The sequence below is a fragment of the Nanorana parkeri genome, unplaced genomic scaffold (genome assembly GCF_000935625.1).
Source record: "Nanorana parkeri isolate BGI_ZX_2015 unplaced genomic scaffold, ASM93562v1 scaffold1613, whole genome shotgun sequence".
Classification (NCBI taxonomy): Eukaryota; Metazoa; Chordata; class Amphibia; order Anura; family Dicroglossidae; genus Nanorana; species Nanorana parkeri.
In genome coordinates this window covers 43,384-64,942 of record NW_017307881.1, presented here as the reverse complement: position 1 = coordinate 64,942, position 21,559 = coordinate 43,384, and the positions used below count along the sequence as shown (strand labels likewise).

Here is a 21,559-nt window from a genome sequence, read left to right as displayed (position 1 = left end):
AACCTGCTACCTGAGCCGCTCGGCCAACTTCGGGAGCTGTACGGGCTCAAGTGAATAGCCCGTACAGCAGCCCTTCAGTTCTACTCAAAGGGGTCCTGGGGCCGAAGCTAGCCGAAGGATCAGCCGAACATATGGTTAGATCCTTCGGCAGCTATGTATATAACCCCCATAGTACTATGTGTCCCCAGTTATGAATGAACAGGCTGTGATTTACATCACAGCCTGTTTATTCATGAATTTCTGAATGGGGAGTAGCACTCCCTATGGAGGCTTCTCCCCATTCATAAACTGCTTGATAGTAAATATTTTACTATTAGCAGTTGCTGAATGGAATGGGAAGCCTCTGTACTGAGTGCTTCCCATTCATTGAGTGCTGAGGCTGAGTTATGGGCTCACTAAGTAGATCATAAAAGAAGGATATCCCCTTTTTGGTTGAAGAGCTAGCGCAAAAAAAAATGCATGCCTCTCCCAAGGAGCTTTCCCCCTCAACACCTACAGATTGCAGATAATGTCTTATGCGGAGGTATTTGTAGAAATCCCGAACTGGAAGTGTATATTTGCTACGCAGCTCATCAAATGACAGTAAATGGTTATCAGTATATAGTGCATGCATATGGGTAAGCCCCAAACTCTCCCAGTTCGACAATTGCATGTCGTCTAAGACATGTTCCGGAGTGAGCAGAGGTAGTTGTTTAAGGATTCGGTGCAGGAGTGTGACGAGGAGTCAAAGGTGTACCAGACCCGTAGTGTTGCCGTTACTGTGTCTAGAAATTTTTTAGTGGGGGGGTTATTGAGGAGGGAGGAGCATAATAGAAGCTTGAGGTTTTTATGTAAGTCATCACTTTCAATTTGGGACCATAGTTTGTCAGGGTGAGGTGACCACCAGAACTTAGTTTGGTCCAGCAAGTTTGCATTATAGTATCTAGCAATATCAGGGGCTCCCATATCAGCATAGTCTCGAGGTGTGTGAAGGCAGAGTCTTGATATTCTGTGTTTCTTACCATTCCATATAAAAGTGTCAAGGATACTCTGTAATTTTTTTTAGGTAAGAAGGCAAAAGGGGAATAGGGAGAGCTCTAAACATATATAAGATGTGAGGAAGAACAAACATTTTAATAACGTTAATCCTTCCTGCCCAAATATAGTAGGTCGATTCAATTCCTTGCATAGCCTTGATACTTTAAGCAGAAGTGGAGTATAGTTATAAGTAAAGAGGTTGGAGCTAGGGGTCACTAGAGTGATGCCTAAGTATGGAAGGGTGTGAGAGGGAGCCCAGGAGAATGGCGAGTTAGCGCTAATAACGGATTTAGTAGTAGCCCGAATATTGATGGCCAGCATGTGGGATTTAGAGTGGTTTTATATAAGGAAGCTTTGCTGAATCTCGTGAGGATTTCTTGAACCGCTGGTAGTAAGTTCAGGGGATCAACCACAGAGATGATTACATCTGCATATAACCCTATTTTGTGCGTTTGTTGGCCAGCAGATATTCCGCGTGTAGCAGTACTCTCGCAGATAGCAGCAGCCAAGGGTTCCATCACCAGTGCAAATATCAAGGGGGACAGAGGGCATCCCTGTCGAGTACTATTAGTAATTTGAAAAGGTGTGGACATTAGTCACAAAGTTTTTACTCTCGCACTAGGTTGCGAGTACAGAGCATCAATGGCTGAGCCCAAGAAACCCACAAAGCTTGTCGGCCATACACAAATCCCACCTGACCCAGATGAATCAGATCAGGAAGCACCTGTAACATATTAGCAATAAGCGTTGGATACATTTTAACATCTGTGTTAAGTAACGAGATAGGGCGGAAATTAGCTGGGTCATCCATCAGTTTCTCAGGTTTAGGGATCGTAATGATGGTGGCCTCAAGGGATTCTTTAGGGAAGGAACCCGTAGCTGCCACTTCGTTAGCAATGGTACTAGGGCTGCAGCTAACGATTATTTTCAAAATTGATTAGTTGGCCGATTTATTAAGTTCGATTAATCGTAGCGGCGAGTGAGGGAGCTCACGGCAGCGGCGTGCGCGGCTTCAGTCTCCTGTGCGGTGGGCGTGGCTTCAGCGTCCTGGGCGCGCGGGCGCAGCGTGTGACGTACGTGCGGCTCAGGCCGTGTGCGGAGCCCCGAACAGGCTAATCAATCAATAGCCGACAAATCGACGATCGAAAACGTCGACAACGTTTTCGATCGTCGATTTTATTTGACTTAATCGATTAGCTGTTGCAGCTCTAAATGGTACATAAGTGAGGGGCTAAGATGGAAGAGAAACTTTTATAATATTCCGCACTGTATCCATCAGGGCCAGGGGCCTTATAACTTTCAAGACCTCCTTCTTAACCTCAAACGGGGATTGTAGTAACTGTGTCAGATCAGGTGAAATAGAGGGAAGCCGTACTGAGTCCAAGAAGGATTGGATGGCAGAGGTGGTGGGAGGGAGGTTTGAGAGTCCGTTAGATTATATAATGAGTAGAATTCCTTAAAGTGATTGGCTATATCAAGAGGGTTGGAAAGTCTTTTACCTGCGTAGTTGGTCATCTAACGCAGTGCTCCCCAACCTTTTTATTGCCGCGGACCGGTCAATGTTTGATAATTTTACCGCGGCCCAGCGGTAAAATTGGCGTTCGAGTGGCGAAGCGGTTTGGAAGGTTTCATTGCCTCATTAGAGAGCTGGTCGCCGCAAACTATGCAGAGCGGTTTTGGTGTGTGGGAATCACCTGTCCCGATAAATCCATATTTCAAGTAGGACTCATGGTATTGTCTGTTTAAAAGTTACATGTTTGATGTTGAAGGCCCTTCTGTCTCTTCACTGGGCCTTTTCTTTTTCCCAAGGAAACTTTCTAACGATGTCTGTTTTCGTACTAATTTTTGCTAATTTGTGGGTTAAATTTGAGCAAACACAATATACACGTACACCAAGCACTGTTAAACATGAGAAAGTACCGGTGAACAGAGAGAAGAGCGATACACACCTTCTCTTTACCAAAGCTACAACGCCACTGCCGCTTGCAGCCGCTCAGCTCCAGACGTCACCTAAAACCGCCCCGATATCACGACATTTTGCACATGCGCGGTATTGGTGCGGCTTTAGGTGACGTCTCTCAGCTCCCGGTTAACCTCTCGTCCTGGAAAGTTGGACAAACCCGAGAGAAATACACCACAGTAAATAAAATGGAAATAATTTAATGTTCCTTGTGTGGCCCGGTACCATTTGATCCACGTAGCGGGCCCGGGGGTTGGGGACCACTGATCTAACGGATTCTATTGGCTTCCTTCCTGTGTTTTAAATTGTTGGGCTATAAATCTGCCTACTTTGTTTCCCTGGGAGTAGTATTTCAATTTAACACTTTTGATCATAAAATCCTGTTGTGAGGTTAAGAGCATACTAAGTTCGTGGCAAAGGGATCGTAAAGTGGAAGAGGCAGACGGAGCTGGGTTTTCTTGTTAGACTCCTCAAGGGTTTGGATTTGGGTTAGTAGAGAGAGTAGTGTTTTATTACGTTTCCGCTTCTCCTGTGCCCCTAGTTTCATTGGTAGTCCTCTAATGAAGGCTTTGTGCCCATTCCACACTACCGTGTGGTTGCTAGCAGAAGAGGTATTAATGTCAAAGAATGCATCTGTTTCAGACTGGACATAAAGGCTATATTCAGTATGGGAAAGGAGACTAGAATTCAAGCTCCATGATGTGGAGAGGCGGGGGGCAGTTGCAGGAAATATGTATACTGAAACCGGAGCGTGGTCGGACCACGTGATTAAACCAATGTCAGCTTTTGAAACGTGTTGTTGGGTGACTTTGTCCACTAGGAACATGTCCAGCCTGGAATAATAGTTTTGCGTATAAGAAAAAAAGGTATACTCCTTCTCACTGCCATGTAGGCATCTCCAGGCATCATGTAGATCATTAGAACGAAGGAAAGAGGGGAGGCAAGTGTCGCAGTTCCTTTTAGTATTGGTGGGGTCAAGTACCTCATTGAAGTCACCGCATATAAGGTGGCCTTTGCGAATGTCAGAAACTGAGCGCATTACCGCGGAGAGAAATGTTTTCTGATAAGTATTAGGGGCATAGGCATTGACTATGGTCAGAAGGCAGCCATTGATTGTCACCACCAAGATAATGAACCTGCCATCTTCGTATGCAGTCAACCAGTAAATCATGTTGTTGGAAGGCGACTGATTGATTTTTTTTAATGGCTATGATGACACCCTTGGTTTTTTTTGTCAGAGTGAGCAAAAAAATAATGTGAGAACTCAGTTTGCATACAGGAGGTTTATCTTCACAGAAGTGGGTCTCCTGCACGCACAGAATATCGCGGTGTCCCCTCCTTGGGCAGTAGAAAGTACACCAGACCTGGGAGTCTGCGAACGTATTACCTTCATGAGAGATGATCAGAATAGACCAAAACAGCTGGTAATCACATAAAAAACAAATCAATACACATATAAAAACAATATTGCGCTTATACCAAGCTAAGAGAGTGGTTATCACACAGTAACTAAAACAACAAAAAAAACAAGGTAACCTGACTGTGTCTTAAATGGGGGGGGTAAGAACAATCCGATAGAGCGGAAATCGCAGGATCTCGAAGATCAGGATCAGGTAGCATGTTCTATGAGGTGGGCGCCGCCACCCATGTTAGAGAGCTGTGTGAAGTCAGCGAGATGCCCAGTCCATATGGACCTTCCTGGCTTGTTGAGGTCGGGACCCTGGAGTCGGCATGGTTATATGTATATTCCAGAAATGCATTCGAGCACAGTCAGCCGGGGTCGGTATAGGCACTATTTCGCTGAGATGAGAGACCAGGAGCTTCGTCGGGAACCCCCACTTGTAGGAAATCTGGTGATCACGAAGCGCCTTGGCGATTAGGGCAAATTCCTTGCGTTTTTGAGCAGATGCAGCCGAGATGTCAGCATACAGCGAAATATGTGTATACGGCTCTGGACGAGCAGGAGCTTGTTTAGAAGCAAACATGAGTCTGTCTTTAGTATGAAAAAAGTGGATTCTGGCATTGACATCTCCGGGCACAGACGCCGGTAGATGGTTGGGCTTATGCAGCCTGTGGGCATGATCAATAAGCGTATCAGTGTACACATCCTGTGAAAGTTGTATGTTCCTCTGGTATGAGCAGGACCTGGATAAAATAGGGTCGTGGGCAACTACATGGCAGATGAGGTTTAATGTTGAAAAATGTAAAGTAATGCATTTTGGGGTTAAACACAGGCAAGCGGAATACACAATAATGGTTACTCCACTGGGGAAGTCAAAAATGGAAAAAGATTTGGGGTTCATAGTCGAGTACAGATTGAATAATACCATGCAATGCAAGGCTGCAGCAAACAACGCTGGCAAAGTACAGTCATGCATTAAAAAGGGAATGTACTCTAGCGACGAAGCAATCATTTTTCCTCTTTATAGATCACTGATTCGGCCTCATCTTGAGTATTCGGTTCAGTTTTGGTAACTAATCCACAGAAAGGATGTCCTTTAGCTGGAGAGAGTCCAGAGAAGGCCAACTAAACTAAGGGGCTAGAGGACCAAAGCTATGAGACAAGGTTGCTAAATTTTAAACTTGTTCACGCTGGAAGTGAGGCGATTAAGGGGGGACATGATTTTGATGTACAAAATGTTTAGTGGAGATGGCAACATCGGCAGTAAACGTTTTACTGTAAACTCCCTAAAAAAAGGCTAGAGGCCACCGTCTAAAATTGGTGGAGAAAAGATTTGACCACAAAGGGTGCAGGAGCTTCTTTTCAGTTAGAGCGGTTAATATTTTGAAACTCTCTACCACAAGCAGTGGTATCAACATAGTATGAAATCATTCAAAAATCATTTAGATACCTTCCTCAGAGACCATAACATAAAGGGGTACAGGTACTCTTAAAAACTAGACAACACAACAACTCGTATACACACGCACAACAGACACACAAAGGTTAAACTTTATAGACCTGTGTCTTTATTCAACCTCACATACTATGTAACAGGAACACATCTGTTAATTTTTAACGGGCTACAGAAAGAGATTATGAACTCAGTGTCCTCAATCTCTTTTCCAATTTTGAAAGGGAAATATCAGGGATCTGTTTAAAAAAATATGTAATAAACAAATTAATAAAAACAAAATATTTAAAGAAATGTTAAAAGGTTAGAAAAAGTATTTTTGGTTTCCGTGTGACAGAAAATTAGAATATAATTTATATTAGACCTAAATCCTTTTGTTTCCTTATGAATATTTTATCCTTTTTCTTCTTGCAGAAGCTCCTGGGGCTGGTGGTCTTAAATTTAACATTCAGAAGCGCCCTCTAGTAATGACCCATCAGAACTTTACATCTGCTGAACAACATACTAACAACAATAGCATGCAGCAGCCGACACGTATGCATCACCATATGTTACAGCAGCAAACAGAGAAAAGCCATGATCACAGGTAACCAGATAGTTTATTCTGTGCTAGTTAAAATATTAATTATTTGTGCTGCATGCTTCCTACCTGGATACATTCTAATTTGTATGCAATCTCAATTGCAACAGTAACTCTTCTGCAAAACCAGAGGACTGGCCACCAGCAATGAAAGAATATGTTCAGCGTTGCTTTACTGCATGTGAAACAGAGGAGGACAAGGATCGGACTGAAAAACTTCTTAAAGAAGTTCTACAAGCCAGACTGCAAGATGGTTCAGCATATACTATAGACTGGAGCAGAGAACCTCTACCGGGGTAGGTGTCATGTTTGTTTCAGCAAATCCTGTCATACATTTAACCCCATCACGTTCAGTGTAACCAGAACCTTCATGATCAGGCTAAATTTTGCGTTTTGTTAGGTTTCTGTTTACTCAATATTTTAGCTCCTTTGAATCTTATTTTGTTTATAAAGAGGAGCTTCACCCTAATCTTAAAATTGACAGCAAAGGCACTTTTAGAAATGTTTAGACATTTTTATTTTTGTAGATTACTATTACTAAATATTTTGCAGGCTTTTTATTCTTAGCATACCTTATTTTATTTTCCTCCCAACTCTCTTTACGTGGCCATTTTTCACTAAGGGCAGATAATCCATCTCCATTTACTTCCTGGAACTCTATCTACCTCCTGGAACATATCACAGTGCACATCATCTGAAGGGTAAAAATTAGGGACGCACCGATATATCGGCCGAAAATGGCGCTTTTGGCTAAATGCCGAAAGTGCAATTTTTTGTGCTGATACATCGGCGCATCCCTGCTTTCTTTCCTCCCCGCTGGGCGCTGCTCTGTGTCCCAGCGAGGAGCAGAGAAAGTGAGACAGCCGAGCGCTGCGGGAGGAGAGTGCTGTAAACGGCCGGCGTCTCTCCTCCCACACCTATCACAGTCCGGCAGAGCTGTGTGGGGGCGGAGACAGCCCGCGCTGTCACAGGAGGCTGAGCTCTCCTACCTGCAGCGCTCGCTCAGACATCTATAACAGCATGCTAGAGAGGAGAGCGGGAACAGACTCAGTGATCGCTGAGTGTTTGTAGATAATTGAGGACATAGCATGTTGACTATATCCTCAATTATGAATGAATGGGAAGTGATCTACATCACCTCCTGTTCATTCATAGTTGTAGTTATTAGGGCTGCAGCTAACGATTTTCATAATCGATTAGTTTGTTTAATCGGATAGAAATCGTTTTTTTAAAAATGGCTCCCGTGATGGAATTCTACTTTGTATTGAGATTGTAGTCTATCATGAGAGTAAGCTTGGAGCGGTGACCACTTTACAACACACACAGGGACCATGGGGAACAAAAGTAGCCCCCCTCCAGAAGGAAGGACAGTGTCAGCACAAATTCAGAGATGTTTCAGGATTTACAGCCGAATGATACACAAATAAGATACATTTTTGTTAATAAAGTACCTAAATGCATCATTTAACTCCTGAGTTTGGTTTCAGTTTTTTTATGAACAAAGTAAACTATTGCACCTTACAAACTGCAGGTGCAGAATAAAAAAATAAAACTTTCTCTCCCGTTCATTGAAGGACACAGGGCAACAGATCGTACATCCTGAATGGTAGGGTATATCGCCACCTGCAGGAGTAGGACGCTAGGCACATAACTAAAAGACAAGACAGCCTAGGGGCGGCCCCTGCTGGTGGCCCAACCCCTCATTTGCTGACAAGTCTCCAGTTTTTTGCCTAGCGTCAGGAGTAAGGAGCTAAAAAAATTTCTCTGGATAATTTTTTTCCCTGCTCGTGCGGCGGCCGCTACTCGAGGCCCCGGCTTTTGCGGCCTCCAGGCGGCTCCATTTCCGCCATCTTGGATGTGGGCAAATTTGCTCTTTCGTTGCGTAACTTCCGCCCGGGCTTCCTATAGCCTCAGGCGGATGCAGAGTGTCTTCCTTTCGGCTCGTGGACGCTGTAGGAGAAGGACACAGCGTGCAGAGCTCCTCCACCTTGCAGGGTCGGACGTCTGGGCCGGGACAAACGCTGAGGGTCGTGAGTTGCTGGGGGTCCCTCTTCCCTTTTGCCTGGTGGTCTCTGGTCTGTGGGGTGGTTTTTGCTGCGGGTGTACAATGGATCGCAGGGATGACTCTCCTGCATTGCCTTGTGAGGGTTGTGGGCTGCGCTCTGCGGACCCCACTAGACCCCCTTCGGGGGGGTGGGTGGTACCACGGGTACCGCATTGTCTCTGGAATCTTTTTCCTCTGTAATGGATGGGTTTGTGACGCGCATGGAGCGCGCCTTGACGCAGCGCCCACCTAGGAAGCCTTGTCAGGGGAGTCCGAAGAGGAGGGGGAACCCACGACGTAGCCTCATCCTGATCCCCGCGATTCCTCACATCCTGATTCGGCCAGTGAGGATGAGGCTGCGTCTACGCTCCTGGTCGAGGAACGTGAAACTGTTTCGGCGCTGGTCCGCGCTGTCAGGGAGACCCTGAAAATTGAGGACGTTGCCAGCACTTCCGCGCTGCCGCACGCGCAGTTTGGGACGCATAAGAGTAGGCGTTCTGCCAAGGTGTTTCCTTACATCCCCTTTTTTTATTTCATTTATAAGGATTGGAAACGGCCTACAAAGTCCTTTGCGGTTCCTAAGCGGTTCTCTGTTCGCTACCCCATTGAGGAAGCCTTTGTGTCTAAATGGTCTTCCCCGCCAGTGGTGGACCCGCCGGTCTCTCGTTTGAACAAAGCCACGGTTATTCCGGTGGAGGATTCTCCGTCCTTTAAGGATCCTTCCGATAGGAAGGCTGAGGCGCTTTTGCCGTGTCTGTACTCTCTCGGGTGCTCTCATGCGTCCGGTCTTGGCTTCGGCTTTGGTCTCTCAGACTCTAACTGAGTGGGCTAAGATGTTACATCAGGGTTTTGCGGAGCAGAACGTCTCCCCCGCTTTCGTGGAATTAGCGGACCAGTTGGTGCATGGCCTTCGCTATGTCTGCGATGCTGCGCCCTTGGTGTCCAAGGTGTCGGTGTCAGCGGTGACGCTTTGCCGTTTGCTCTGGCTTAAGTGCTGGTCGGCGGATCAGGCTTCCAAGAAGGCTCTACATGAGTTGCCCTTCACTGGGGACCGACTGTTTGGTTCCACCTTGGATGAGATCATTAAGGATCTGACGGGGGGTAAGAGTACCTTCCTTCCCCAGGCGCGCAAGAAGGAACAGCGCCGGAAGCCTGGGCCTACTTTCTCCGCTCACAAGCGGCTTTTTCGGGCGGTAGGTTTAACAAATCCTCCTCTTCCCAATCCTCCTCCAAGCGTCCATGGCAGCCCAAGTCTGCTAAGCCCGCCGGGAAGCCCCAGTCCGCATGAAGGTCGGGCCACGGCTCTGGTTCCCAGGGTGGGGGGGGCGCCTTCGGGTCTTTGCGCATTTTTGGCTGGCCCACGTCTCCGACTCTTGGGTCCGGGAGCTGGTTTCTTCGGGCTACAAGATCGAGTTTCTGTCTCGTCCGGGAAACTGGTTCTTCCCGTCCAACACGCGACTCTCCTTCGTGGTTGGCGGATCTCCGTCGCGCTGTGGCGGACCTTTTGTCCCAGGGGGTGATTGTGCCAGTTCCGTCCTCGGAAAGGTTCAAAGGGTTTTATTCAAACCTGTTTACTGTGCCCAAGAAAGAGTGGGTGCGGCCCATCCTGGACCTCAAACGCTTGAACGTCTTTGTGCGGTCCGTCGGTTCCGGATGGAGTCGATCCGGTCCGTGGTTGCATGGCTCAGTCAGGGAGATCTACTCGCCTCCATCGATATCCGGGATGCATACCTTCATGTACCCGTTTGCGAGTCTCATCAGCGGTATCTTCGTTTCGCGGTGGGGGAGGACCATTTTCAGTTTGTGGCGCTGCCCTTCGGGCTGGCGTCGGCCCCACGTGTGTTCACCAAGGTGCTAGCCCCGATCCTGGCGCTGTTGCATTGTCGGGGGGTTTCGATCGTGGGGTACCTGGACAACCTGCTCCTACGGGCGGAGTTGCATTCTTCTATGGTGACGGCTCTGGGGGTCACGGTGCGTTCCTTGGAGGAGTTCGGGTGGCTTCTGAACCTGCGAAAATCTTGCCTGGTGCCTTCACCACGCCTGGAGTATCTGGGTTTGGTTCTGGACACTGTAGCGGCCCGGATCTTTCGTCCTCGGGACAAGCTCCTGAAGCTCCGTTCCAAGGTCCCTCTACTGAGGACTCGCCAGTGGTCGCCCATTCAGGTTTTCATGCAGGTCCTGGGTCTCTTGGTGGCCTCCTTCGAGGCGGTGCCCTTTGCGCAACATCATACCAGGACCCTGCAGAGGAACATCCTGGTGCAGTGGGACAAGTCCCCCCTGTCCTTGGACAGGGAGATTCGGATCTCTCGGGAGGCGAGGGCCTCCCTGCGTTGGTGGCTTCAATCTCCGGTCTTGGTGCGGGGGAAGTGTTTCCTTCCTGTGCATTGGACGGTGGTCACCACGGACGCCAGCCTTTGGGGCGGGGTCCTGGGCTCCTTGACCGTGCTGGGTCGTTGGTCGCCGGAGGAGTCCCGTCTGTAGATAAATGTGTTGGCACTTCGGGCGATTCGCCTTTCTCTCCTTCATTGGTCGGCCCGTCTCCAGGGTCTGGCGGTCCGGGTCCAGTCGGACAACGCCACTCCACTCTGGCGTACATCAACCACCAGGGCGGCACAAAAAGCGTGGCCGCAGGTCGGGAGGTGTTCGGGATTCTCTCCTGGGCGGAAAATCGAGTCCTGGCTCTCTCGGCGGTCTACATCCCGGGAGTGGACAATTGGCAGGCCGATTACTTCAGTCGACAGTCGGTGGATCCGGGGGAGTGGTCTCTGCACCCGGAGGTTTTTCAGCAGCTCTGTCATCGCTGGGGGACGCCGGAGGTGGATCTTCTGGAGTCTCGGTTCAACCGGAAAGTGGACAGGTTTGTGGCCCGGGCCCTGGATCCCTGGGCGGAGGACGTGGATGCCCTGGTGGCTCCTTGGGGTCATTACGGTCTAATTTACGCCTTTCCTCCACTGTATCTGTTGCCTCGGCTGCTGCGTCGGATCGCGGCCGAGGGCGTCTCCGTCGTTCTCGTAGCCTCGGATTGGCCTCAGGGGGCGTGGTACGCGGATGTGGTTCAGCTGGTGGTGGATGCCCTGTGGCGTCTGCCTCTGCGCCCCGATCTTCTGTCCCAGGGACCTGTGTGCCATCCTTCTTTACAGTCGCTGGCTTTGACGGCGTGGCTGTTGAGAGCCGGGTCCTGAAGGACCGGGGGTTGTCCGATGCAGTCATCTCCACTATGCTCAGCGGTCTCTCGGAGAATTTACCATCGTACTTGGAGGGCCTATTTTGCCTGGTGTGAGGCTGGGACCCTGTCCCCGTGTTTATTCTCCGTCAGCCGAATTCCTGCCTTCTTGCAGCGCGGGTCTCCGGCTGGGTAACGGACGAAGGCCGCATTCTCGCTGGAGAGGCCCCGGGGGTGACAGGCTGCACATACTAAGGTAAGGTAACCTTACCTCACGAGGCCAGCTTCCTGATTGGTCGGGAAGCTGGCCAATCAGGAAGCCAGGCAGCGCGTCATTACACGCAGCCCGGCTTCCTTATTGGCCGGGAAGTCGGCTCCATGTTCTCTCATCACAAGTGACGAGAGAGCATGGAGCCACTTCACGGTCAATCGCCCGGCTTCCTGATACCGGAAGTACTCGTGCTAGGCATCGAAGCATTTGGGCGAGTACTTGCCCAAATGCTCAGAATCGGCACCGATATCGATACTAGTATCGGTATCGGTGCATCCCTAGTTCTAACCCTTACTGTACTAATACGTGCTTTTATTGATGTGTACCCCTGTCAGTCGGCAAATCTCTGTTTAGGAAATGTCTGTGGTTACACAGACAATAAAACCTGGCAACAGTTCTAACCCTTCCAAAACTAGAGGAAATAACTTGTGTCTGCATTTCTACCTCCAGCTTTCAGCAGATCTAATACCTATTGCTGGTTATCACTATTATGGTAGCCTGGATCATGCCCATTTGACAGCTTTATTAATCTTTGCCTGCAAATGTTTTTACTGATTTTTAGGAAGGATAGTATAAAGGAAAGTCCAAAGAAGAAGTGCTGGGAGCCAACTACTTTGCATTCTTCCCGCGGCAGCACCATCACCGTGACCCAGTCTTCACGGGGTGGCGGAAACAGTGGCACCAGTGTACTAAGAGGACGTATTAGCAGCTTTCCTACACGGTTTGGAAACCGTAATGTCTTCATGAAAGAATCCAGTTCCTCTTCAAGCACAGGCTCTAGGTCCAGATCAAGGTCTTCCTCTCGGTCTCCTCACAGACGACACTGCCGAAGGTATACTGTTAATTGCATAATACATTTTGTTTGCTGTAATTTCTGTTTATTTAAAATAAGTAAAAGCACATCCAAAGACCAGGGGGTTTAACAGTAGTACAAATAGGTTGTAGTCCTAGAACACTTTCAAGGTGTCCTACGATTACTGCCCATGGGTGCCCTTTGTATTATACTACCCCTTTTTGGGGGCTTTGGAGCCAGGCAAGGCTATATAGGGTCTGTAGTAAATTGGAGGTGGATTGCGGGCTGGATCCCGTTGTGATAAGAATTTTATAATGTGTATTTTTTTTTTTTTATTTTTTTTTCTTCTAGTGATTCTCATTCAGACTCTGACAGCAGCTCATTATCTGGAGGAGAAAGCCGAACAGGTGGTCGTAGAAGTATACAGAAAGGACGTGGTCGGGGAGGTCATGCAGAACGTGGTCGGGGAAGGAATCAGAGGGGCAAAAGGTGTATAGCATCTGTTTGTTTCAGTTTTACCTGTAATCTCTGGGGTGGTGGTGAAACAAGACTGGAGGAGAAATCTGATTTTTCACTAGCTGCCTTCCTTTAGGATGTGACTGCTTTTGTGCATTGCTAGTTTTGTGGCGAGAAGAATTTTTCGACATAGTCCACAACCAGTTCATGCACATGAGTATCAGTGTTGTAACACCCTTCATTTCTGAGCGTTTGAAAGACTAATTTGTCTTGTGTATGACCTTATTGCTGTCCATGTTTTATGTTGTACCTTTTAGAATATGTGCCACAAAATATGACTTATTTATATTTCCAGATTGACCAATATATTCTGTATCCCTTTACACAAGTTGATTTTTTTCGAAAGTTTGAAAGAATTGCAGTATATATTGGAAATATTTATTTTAATGATAAATGCAGTGTTGATACATTGTGCAGTGCATTCATTACACATTAAGGCTGCACACATGAGCATGAGCATTTACAGGCAATTTTGGAGCGTTATTTGTGCCGCCCTGTGTGGTATGTTATTGTGTGTTGTGTTTTTGTTTTGTTTTTTAAGGCATAAGCAGCTTTGAGTGGTTTCTTTTAGCCAGTGGAAAGCTAGGTACTAGGCAAAAGCGATGGTTGTTTAGGCTTGAAAAACAATCAGGCACTTCCATTGAAGTGTATAGGGTCCCATTCTGCTTCAACAGTAGCTCATGCACATTTTTGAGATTTAGGTGTCAAGATCTAGTTGCCTGAGCAGTCATGTGAACCGGCAGTAGAGCTATGAACTTCAGTCTACAAAATGCTCAGGTGTGAATCAGGGCTTAAATGTATGTAAAGTATTTTTTTAAGTTTTAGATAAAGCAGTTTTAAAACCTCTGACAGTTTTTTTTATAGTATTACCTGTGTCCCTGCGTATACAAGTCACTACTACTAAGCTACCAGCATCAGCTGATGTCTTTGGAGACAAGTGCTGCAGAATGGAGCTTATTTATGCTCCTCAGGAGCACAATAGTAAAGAACTGGCCTCACACATAAGCGTTAAAATTTGTTCCAGACGTGCACACAGAACCTCCCCAGTGACACATTTCACCTGAAAAGGGCTTAGTTGTGGAACTCTTTCTACGCCCATGCCCCTCTGTTCCCTTTTTAAATACTGTCATCTGGACCTAAATAAGGGGAAAATACCAAATGTTTACGTTGTCACCAAAACAGGAGGGAAATCTTCCAATGGGTATATTTATTGGAGTGGCAACTGTCTAATAGGGGATTTGTGGCTCATTGGAGAAATTTTCTCTCACTTAAAGTATCTTCAGGACAAAAAGTGAAGGGACATCTTCCCAACTGCATACCAGCAGTAAAAAAAATTCCTGTCTGATTTTAAGCATCGAGTGGATGATTTCCACTCATCCTTATAGTTAGAGCCGACAAAGAAGAGTGACAAAGAAGCTGTCGCAGGTTGGCTCTATCGATCGGGACGTGAGCAGCAACATGCACCGATCTGCTTAGTTTTCAATCGTCTCCCTGCATTGAACGGTGACTCAGTCACCGGTCCACTCAGGGATTCTCCCCCCTCTCCAAACCTCCAACGCTGAGTGGAGGAACGAGCGGGGGAGGGGGAGGGCACAGCTGGCTCTGCCTCTTGACAGGCAGAGCCAGCTGTCACTCACGCAGCTGGGTGGATCTTGACAGTAATGTCGGGATCCGTCCCGGCTGCGATGCTATATATATCGCGGGCAATAGCCCGGTATATACTGAGCTTTGGGTCACTGGAGGACGCTAGTATATGTCCTCCCATGACCCTAAAGAGAACTGTGGGGAAAAACACTTACCCCATAGTTCTCTTTTAAGCTTTGCTTTGTTGTCTGAGGAGATTGTAAATAGTTAAATGATGGCAGTCATATTTCATTTTCTTATTTTCCAATATAGATGCTTTGATGAACATGACGTTGGCTTTTTAGTAGGTCCAAATTATTTCATTTCTTAAATTCCATTTTTTAGAAGTGAACAAAATTTCAACAAACGAAATCGCAAGAAGAATGTTCAGATGGATTTTGAGGATCCAGAGAGAGATTCCAAGAAGGAAAAGCGAGCAGCACGTTTCCAGCATGGCCACAGTCCAAAGAAACTGCGTCTTGAGCCTCTTGTGCTGCAGATCAATAACTTGGATCCTAATGACTCTGACAACTTGGACTGGAATGAGCTAAAAATAGTGGGAACTTCCCAAGATATCACCAAGCCTTACCTGCGCTTAACATGTGCACCAGACCCGTCAACTGTGAGACCAGTGCCAGTAAGTTGTGTGGTTTTTTTTCCTTTGTTTTCTGACAGGGGCAAAATGTGATTAGAAAGTTGAAAACCCCAAAACTGCATCCTTCCTGAACCTTCAGTGCTCAAAATAACTTATCTTTCTGACCCACAAAAAGGCATGTGTTGCAGAGACAAGATGTGCTAGAGCTTCAGAATGAGAGTTTAAAGTTGTTATTTAAGTATTTAGTACCACGAGTTCAGGGGTTTTCTTGGCATAAAGAGGGAAAAGTGAGACCACGTGTTATGGGCTTATACCTCGCTACATGCTTTTAAGTTTTTGAATTGGGTTTACCGTCTGTCTTTCTCATAGTGAAAAGCCCAGAACGGTACACTCTGTGTGGGTTGAAAAAGCAGGGACGAGAAAGGTAGAATCTTTACACTTTGTAAAAAAGGCCTTTATAGATAAACTTTTAAAATTAAGTTACTAATGTGGACTGTAGACACAGCTGAACCCTTGCAAGGGTTCTGTGAGAGAATTGCATGCAAGAGAGGCCTCTTGTGGTATTAGGTGAAGAATAGTCTTGAAGAAGAATACAATCTGCTCTGGAAGAGCTTATGTGCTTACAGGAGTTAAGTTAGTAAGGATAGAAGATCAGAAGACTTCTCAGGCTTCTGATTATCAGTAATGGAATGCATGGGGCTACCAACTAATTTTCTACTGCCTGGAAGACTAGCCCTAGGCTCACTTTTCCCCACTCAGGCAAGAGGGTGTCAGTGGGGGAAATCCACCTGGGACAGATCTGCAGTGCTGGGGAGAGTCAGGCAAGGACTCACCCCCAAATAATGAAATCTGAAGGAGACCACTTATAAGTTTTCCTACTAATGGTAATGGTTATGTCAGCTTTTCAACCAAAGGGAGACCATCTTGGAAAGGAAACTATGGTGTGAATTGGGGTCTGCCAGTACCTAAAAGTTGCAGATGAGATATTAATGAGGATGAGGCCCTACTAAAACTGGAGGAGACAAGTGGACTTGCTGAGCATAGTAACCACACAGCTTCTGTCTTCGGTTTATTCATTTAAGCTTTGAAAATTAAAGTTGCAATGCACTGCTGCTTGATTTTGTCTGCTCCAGTCTTAGTAAAGTTCTCTCAGAGATAAGTGTTGCTTCTGTGAGGCAGTTTCCACAGTTCTTAAACTAGAAAAGTGACATGCACATGTGATTTTGTCGTTTTAGGCATTTTTAATGTAAAAGATTAATACTCATTAAGCTTACTGTTTACCTGAGTTGCTTTTTATCACAGGTTTTAAGAAAATCGTTAACAATGATGAAGGGACACTTTCAAGAGAAGCAAGATTATGCATTTGCTTGTGAGCAACTGAAATCAATCCGCCAAGATTTAACGGTAACTTTTCCTAACAAAATCTCTGTGCTTTGCATTTGTGTTCTGTTCCGGTTGTAATAGATTTTTTTTTTGTGGTTTGCAGGTTCAAGGCATTCGCACAGAGTTCACTGTAGAAGTCTATGAGACTCATGCACGAATAGCACTGGAAAAGGTTAGATTTTTTTTTTTTTTTTGCTTCTTCGTTGATATACACTCACTGGCAACTTTATTAGGTACACCTGTTCAACTGCTTGTTAATGCAAATATCGAACAAGCCAATCACATGGCAGCAACTCTGATATCTGATAATATGGTGAAACAACCCCCACACTGCAGACACCTCATTCCCCTCACATCGATCCTCAGCAGCAGTCATCACCGTACCACAGATGTCCCTCGGCCAGACACTGCTCTCCAAGCCGCTTTACCGTCGCCTGACTCCAGTGTGTGTACATCGCCAGCACTGCCTGCTTAATGCTGTTAGAAGATTTCTGAATGAGAGCGCGGGGCAGTGTGCACATATGCAGTAGCTGGCTGAGGGTCGATCACGCAGGTGGTGCGGGCCCTGTACACACAGGAGACGTGGGCAGATCCGGGAGAGCAGTATCTGGCCGAGGGACATCTGTGGTACGGTAATGACTGCTGCTGAAGATGAATATGCATGTGTGGAGAATGGGGTGTCTGCAGGGTGGAGGTTGTTTCACCATATCATATCCGTTTGTCCGGCTTGATGCTGATTGGCTGGGAAGCAGGCTTCCCGGCCAATTGGCATCGAGCCGGCCAAACGGCATGGAGTTAGCTTCCAGGGCAATCAAGAAACCGGGTGGTGGCTAATGACACGCCGCCTGGCTCCCTGATTGCCCGGGAAGCAAGCTCTATGCTAACAGAAGTAACGGTACTCGGTATCGGCAAGTACCAAAATATAAATATCGGTACTCGATACCGAAAAAACGGTATCGGTGCATCCCTATCAGGAAATGTTGATCTACTGGGATTTTCACACACAACGTCTCTAGGGTTTACTCTAAAAAAGAGCTGCAGTTCTGGGTGAAAGTGCCTTGTTGAGGTCAGAGCAGAATGACTGACTGGATTGGTTCAAGTTGATAAAAAGGCAACAGTAACTGAAATGACCACTTGTTAGACCCGAGGTATGCGGAAGAGCATCTCTGAACGCATCAAACCTTGAAGCAGATGGGCTGGAGCAGCAGACAACCACACCAGGTGCCACTACTGTCAGCTGAAAATAGGAAGCTAAGACTACAATTGGCAAGGACTCACCAAAATTGGAAAGAAGATGGAAAAACGTTGCGTTATCTGAGTCTCAATTTCTGCTGTGACATTTGGATGGTTGGGTTTGAATTTTGCATAAACAACATGAAAGCATAGATTCATCCTTCCTTGTATCAATGGTTCACACTGGTGATGGTCTATTGGTTAATCTACATTGATAATGAGTTCACTGTACTCAGATGACCTCCACAGTCACCAATCCAATAAAGCAGCTTTGGGGTGTGGTTGAACTGGAGATTTGCATTCTGGATGTGCAGCTGACAAATCTGCAGCAATTGTGTGATGCTATCATGTCAATATGGACCAAACTATGGACTAAGCAATTTTGTGATGCTATCATGTCAATATGGACCAAAAATGGACTAGGGAATTTTTTCAACACCTTGTTGAATCTGTCACAAAGAATTAAGGCAGTTCTGAAGACAAAAGGGGGTCTTAACCTATTAGCGAGGTGTACCCAATAAAGTGGCCAGTGAGTGTATGTATTCAATATGTACGATCTGTTACAATATTTATTTGGGAGAGTATCATTTGTACTACTTTAAATGTTTAGCAGATTTCTAATTTTACTATTGGTTTTCCCATTAGTAGCTTGGCATGTTTGGTACAACAATACACCAACAATGTATAGCCATCTTGGAAAGCCCTGTTTTTTTCATTGTTGGTGTATTACTTTGAATGCGTGTATAAACGCATTCAAAGTAATTAAAACAAAGTTTTATTAAGACAATAAAATCCCCATAAAAACAACCACATTGTTACAGATATCCAGGACCATCCAGGTGCTAGACTTCACATTTTATACTTCTTTGACCTACTACATATATGTATTAAAATACAATTCGATTCCAATGGTTATATTGAGGGTCCGAACAGATGTTTTATCATAAAATGTTCTTTGTAGTAGTCCAACCTTCAGTGCGTCTCACATTCTTGCTTTTTCAAGAAGGTGAGGAAATCTATGATTTGCAGATAAATATCATTAGCACAACAATATAATGGCTCACAGATCAACTAACTGAGGTCACTAACTATCTAGCACATCACAATAAGAATAAATCTGATGGTCACAACATATTAATGGATTGCTGATTCTTCAAATTTTGGCAAAATAATATATATATATATATATTTAACATTTATTTTTTGAAACATTTTTTTTAAGTCCGCGCCCCCCTAATACACACGCATATATGCGTCAGGTGCGCCTACGTGCCGCACATGTTGCATATCGCCGCAAACTGAGTGAGAGCAATAATTTTAGAGCCATTAAGGCCGGGTTCACACCTGGGTGTTTTACAGCGCTGATCGATGCGCTGTAAAACGCCCTGCAAGTGAAATCCCATTATTTCCTATGGGCATGGTTCTCACTTGGGCGTATTTCAGCGTGTCGGAACGTGCTGAAAACGCCCTATGGCCAAAGAAGTACAGTAGCTTCTTGGGGCGTATTTCCGCGCATATCCATTAGGGTACAGCCGGATAGCCCTCGTAAACACGCGTTTGACGCGCTGCAAATCGCTGTTAAAGCATGCACCGCAAAACGTGCGTCATACATGCATATTTCGACCGCCTAGGTGGGAACCCAGCCTTGGGTAAGAATAAATGTTTTATAAAATAACGTAGGGAAACTTATTTTTTTTTTTTTACATTTATGGTACTTTTAACATTTTATATAGTAAAAAACAAAATACCCCCCGTGGTGATTTCTATACCTCCAAAAGAAAGCTCTATCTGTCCCCAAACTTTTTTAACATAAATTGCAAGGCTATAGTCCGGTCATGCTGACTGGTGAAATTTTTGACTGACTGGTGAGACACTATCAAAAATTTGATATATATATCTCCCGGGATATGCGATGTGAGTGTCTATTTTAGAGAAAAATTAGTCTAATCTCCCTTATGGGGTGAATCTTTGGGTAACAGTTTTTAATAATGCAAACATCACTCTGCGTGTGGAGAAAAAAATTATATAGTATGTCAACGCTGATTTGGGCTTGTTTACCTCTATTGTTCCCTTACAAAATGTTCAAATAGCATGGTCACTGGATATCTGTATTGCACCTCTGGATACTATAAAAATCACACCAACGCTTATTTGAATTGGTATAAAAAGATTTATTTTTATATATATATTGATTAAAAAACATGTATACAATTACATTAAATACAACCTAAGTCAAAAACATCCTAGGCGAAAATATAAAACCAATAGCATCTAGCTCTCTATATAATCACTCCAATGCATTTTGTTAGTCACATATGCTCAATTGGGAAATCCATATATCCAGTCCCTACGCGTTTCACACGTTGCTTTCTCAGGGGAGCATGGATTTGTCTGACAAGAAACATATAATCTTAAGTTAATTTATTTGAGTGATATAATATATAAAACCATTGAGTGTGGCCAAATGACAATAGAGCATCCGGTGTGCAAAAGAATATAGATCACCTGTATCAGATAACCGACCATGGGTGTCTACCTCATGAACGGGATAAAATTAGCAACCAAGTGATGAAAAGGTGGATGTTTTTTCAAACAAATTACATAAAATATACTTAATAATATGACTGATACATGTACCGGTAATCAATCATGTTTGAGATGTTGGATGTTCTTCGAACAAATGTAATTAATTATGTTTATTGTATTGTATATACGATGTATTGATATGATCTGATGCAAAATGTATGTTTAAATGACAGAAGAGAACAAAAAACAACTTTCAATAGTTGGGGCCGGGGAGGAATGTGTTAATGTGGCGGCTGCTCTGCATAGACTGGTACCGCTCGGGATTGGTTTCTTTGGGGATCACCTGGGTGGGTTAGTCGTAGATGCAGGAACAGGGATCAGTACTTTGGGGACCTTTGGACCTCAATGATATGTAAAAACGAAGCAGAATGTAAATTAAAAGAGCAGACAAACAAACCATAAACAGAGCAACTGACATCCAAACATTTAGGCTATTATCAGCTCGCCCTGTGCCGGAAGATGGCTGGAGGTGGAGACACAGGTTGGGCGTCCCGCGTTGCCATAGTGGCGGCGGGCCCTAACACCAATACGCAGGCGCGAGAATCTCGCGCATGCGCAGTTGAGGTCCACACAGCAGACGGGCGTCCAAGCACCCCCAGGTGCTGGGCGTCCCATCTGCGGTGGGGGCTATTTAAGAGGGAAGGGCGGGGGGATGGATAGTGGAGGTGGGACGCAGGTGCGGGAACTCAGGACGATACAAACAGACACAGAGCTGTGTATAAGTAGACGGACGTGATTCACATAGCTACACTTTGGATCACGTTAATTCGAAACTGACAGGTATGTGGATAACTCTGGGTATAATAGGGGTGGATGGCTGGATAATAATATCAATGGACAACTACCTTTACATATACGAGGGAACCAGTGGGGCCACATATGAATAACACTGATGGGGATTTGCAGTGTGAAGGATTTTGGTTTGGCCTCAGGATAGGCA

The 21,559-nt window shown here is 45.6% G+C and overlaps 1 protein-coding gene across 2 annotated transcripts in view; it reads left to right on the top strand.

The window, feature by feature from the left end:
- LENG8 (leukocyte receptor cluster member 8) overlaps positions 1–21,559 on the top strand; it is a 119,230-nt gene that overhangs the window by 58,933 nt on the left and 38,738 nt on the right. For both annotated transcript variants that reach the window (XM_018570860.1, XM_018570859.1), the window contains exons 7-13: positions 6,247–6,418; positions 6,523–6,708; positions 12,453–12,722; positions 13,035–13,172; positions 15,168–15,459; positions 16,720–16,821; positions 16,904–16,972. In XM_018570860.1, coding sequence (XP_018426362.1) covers positions 6,247–6,418; positions 6,523–6,708; positions 12,453–12,722; positions 13,035–13,172; positions 15,168–15,459; positions 16,720–16,821; positions 16,904–16,972 — 1,229 coding nt within the window. The remainder of the gene's footprint in view (positions 1–6,246; positions 6,419–6,522; positions 6,709–12,452; positions 12,723–13,034; positions 13,173–15,167; positions 15,460–16,719; positions 16,822–16,903; positions 16,973–21,559) is intronic.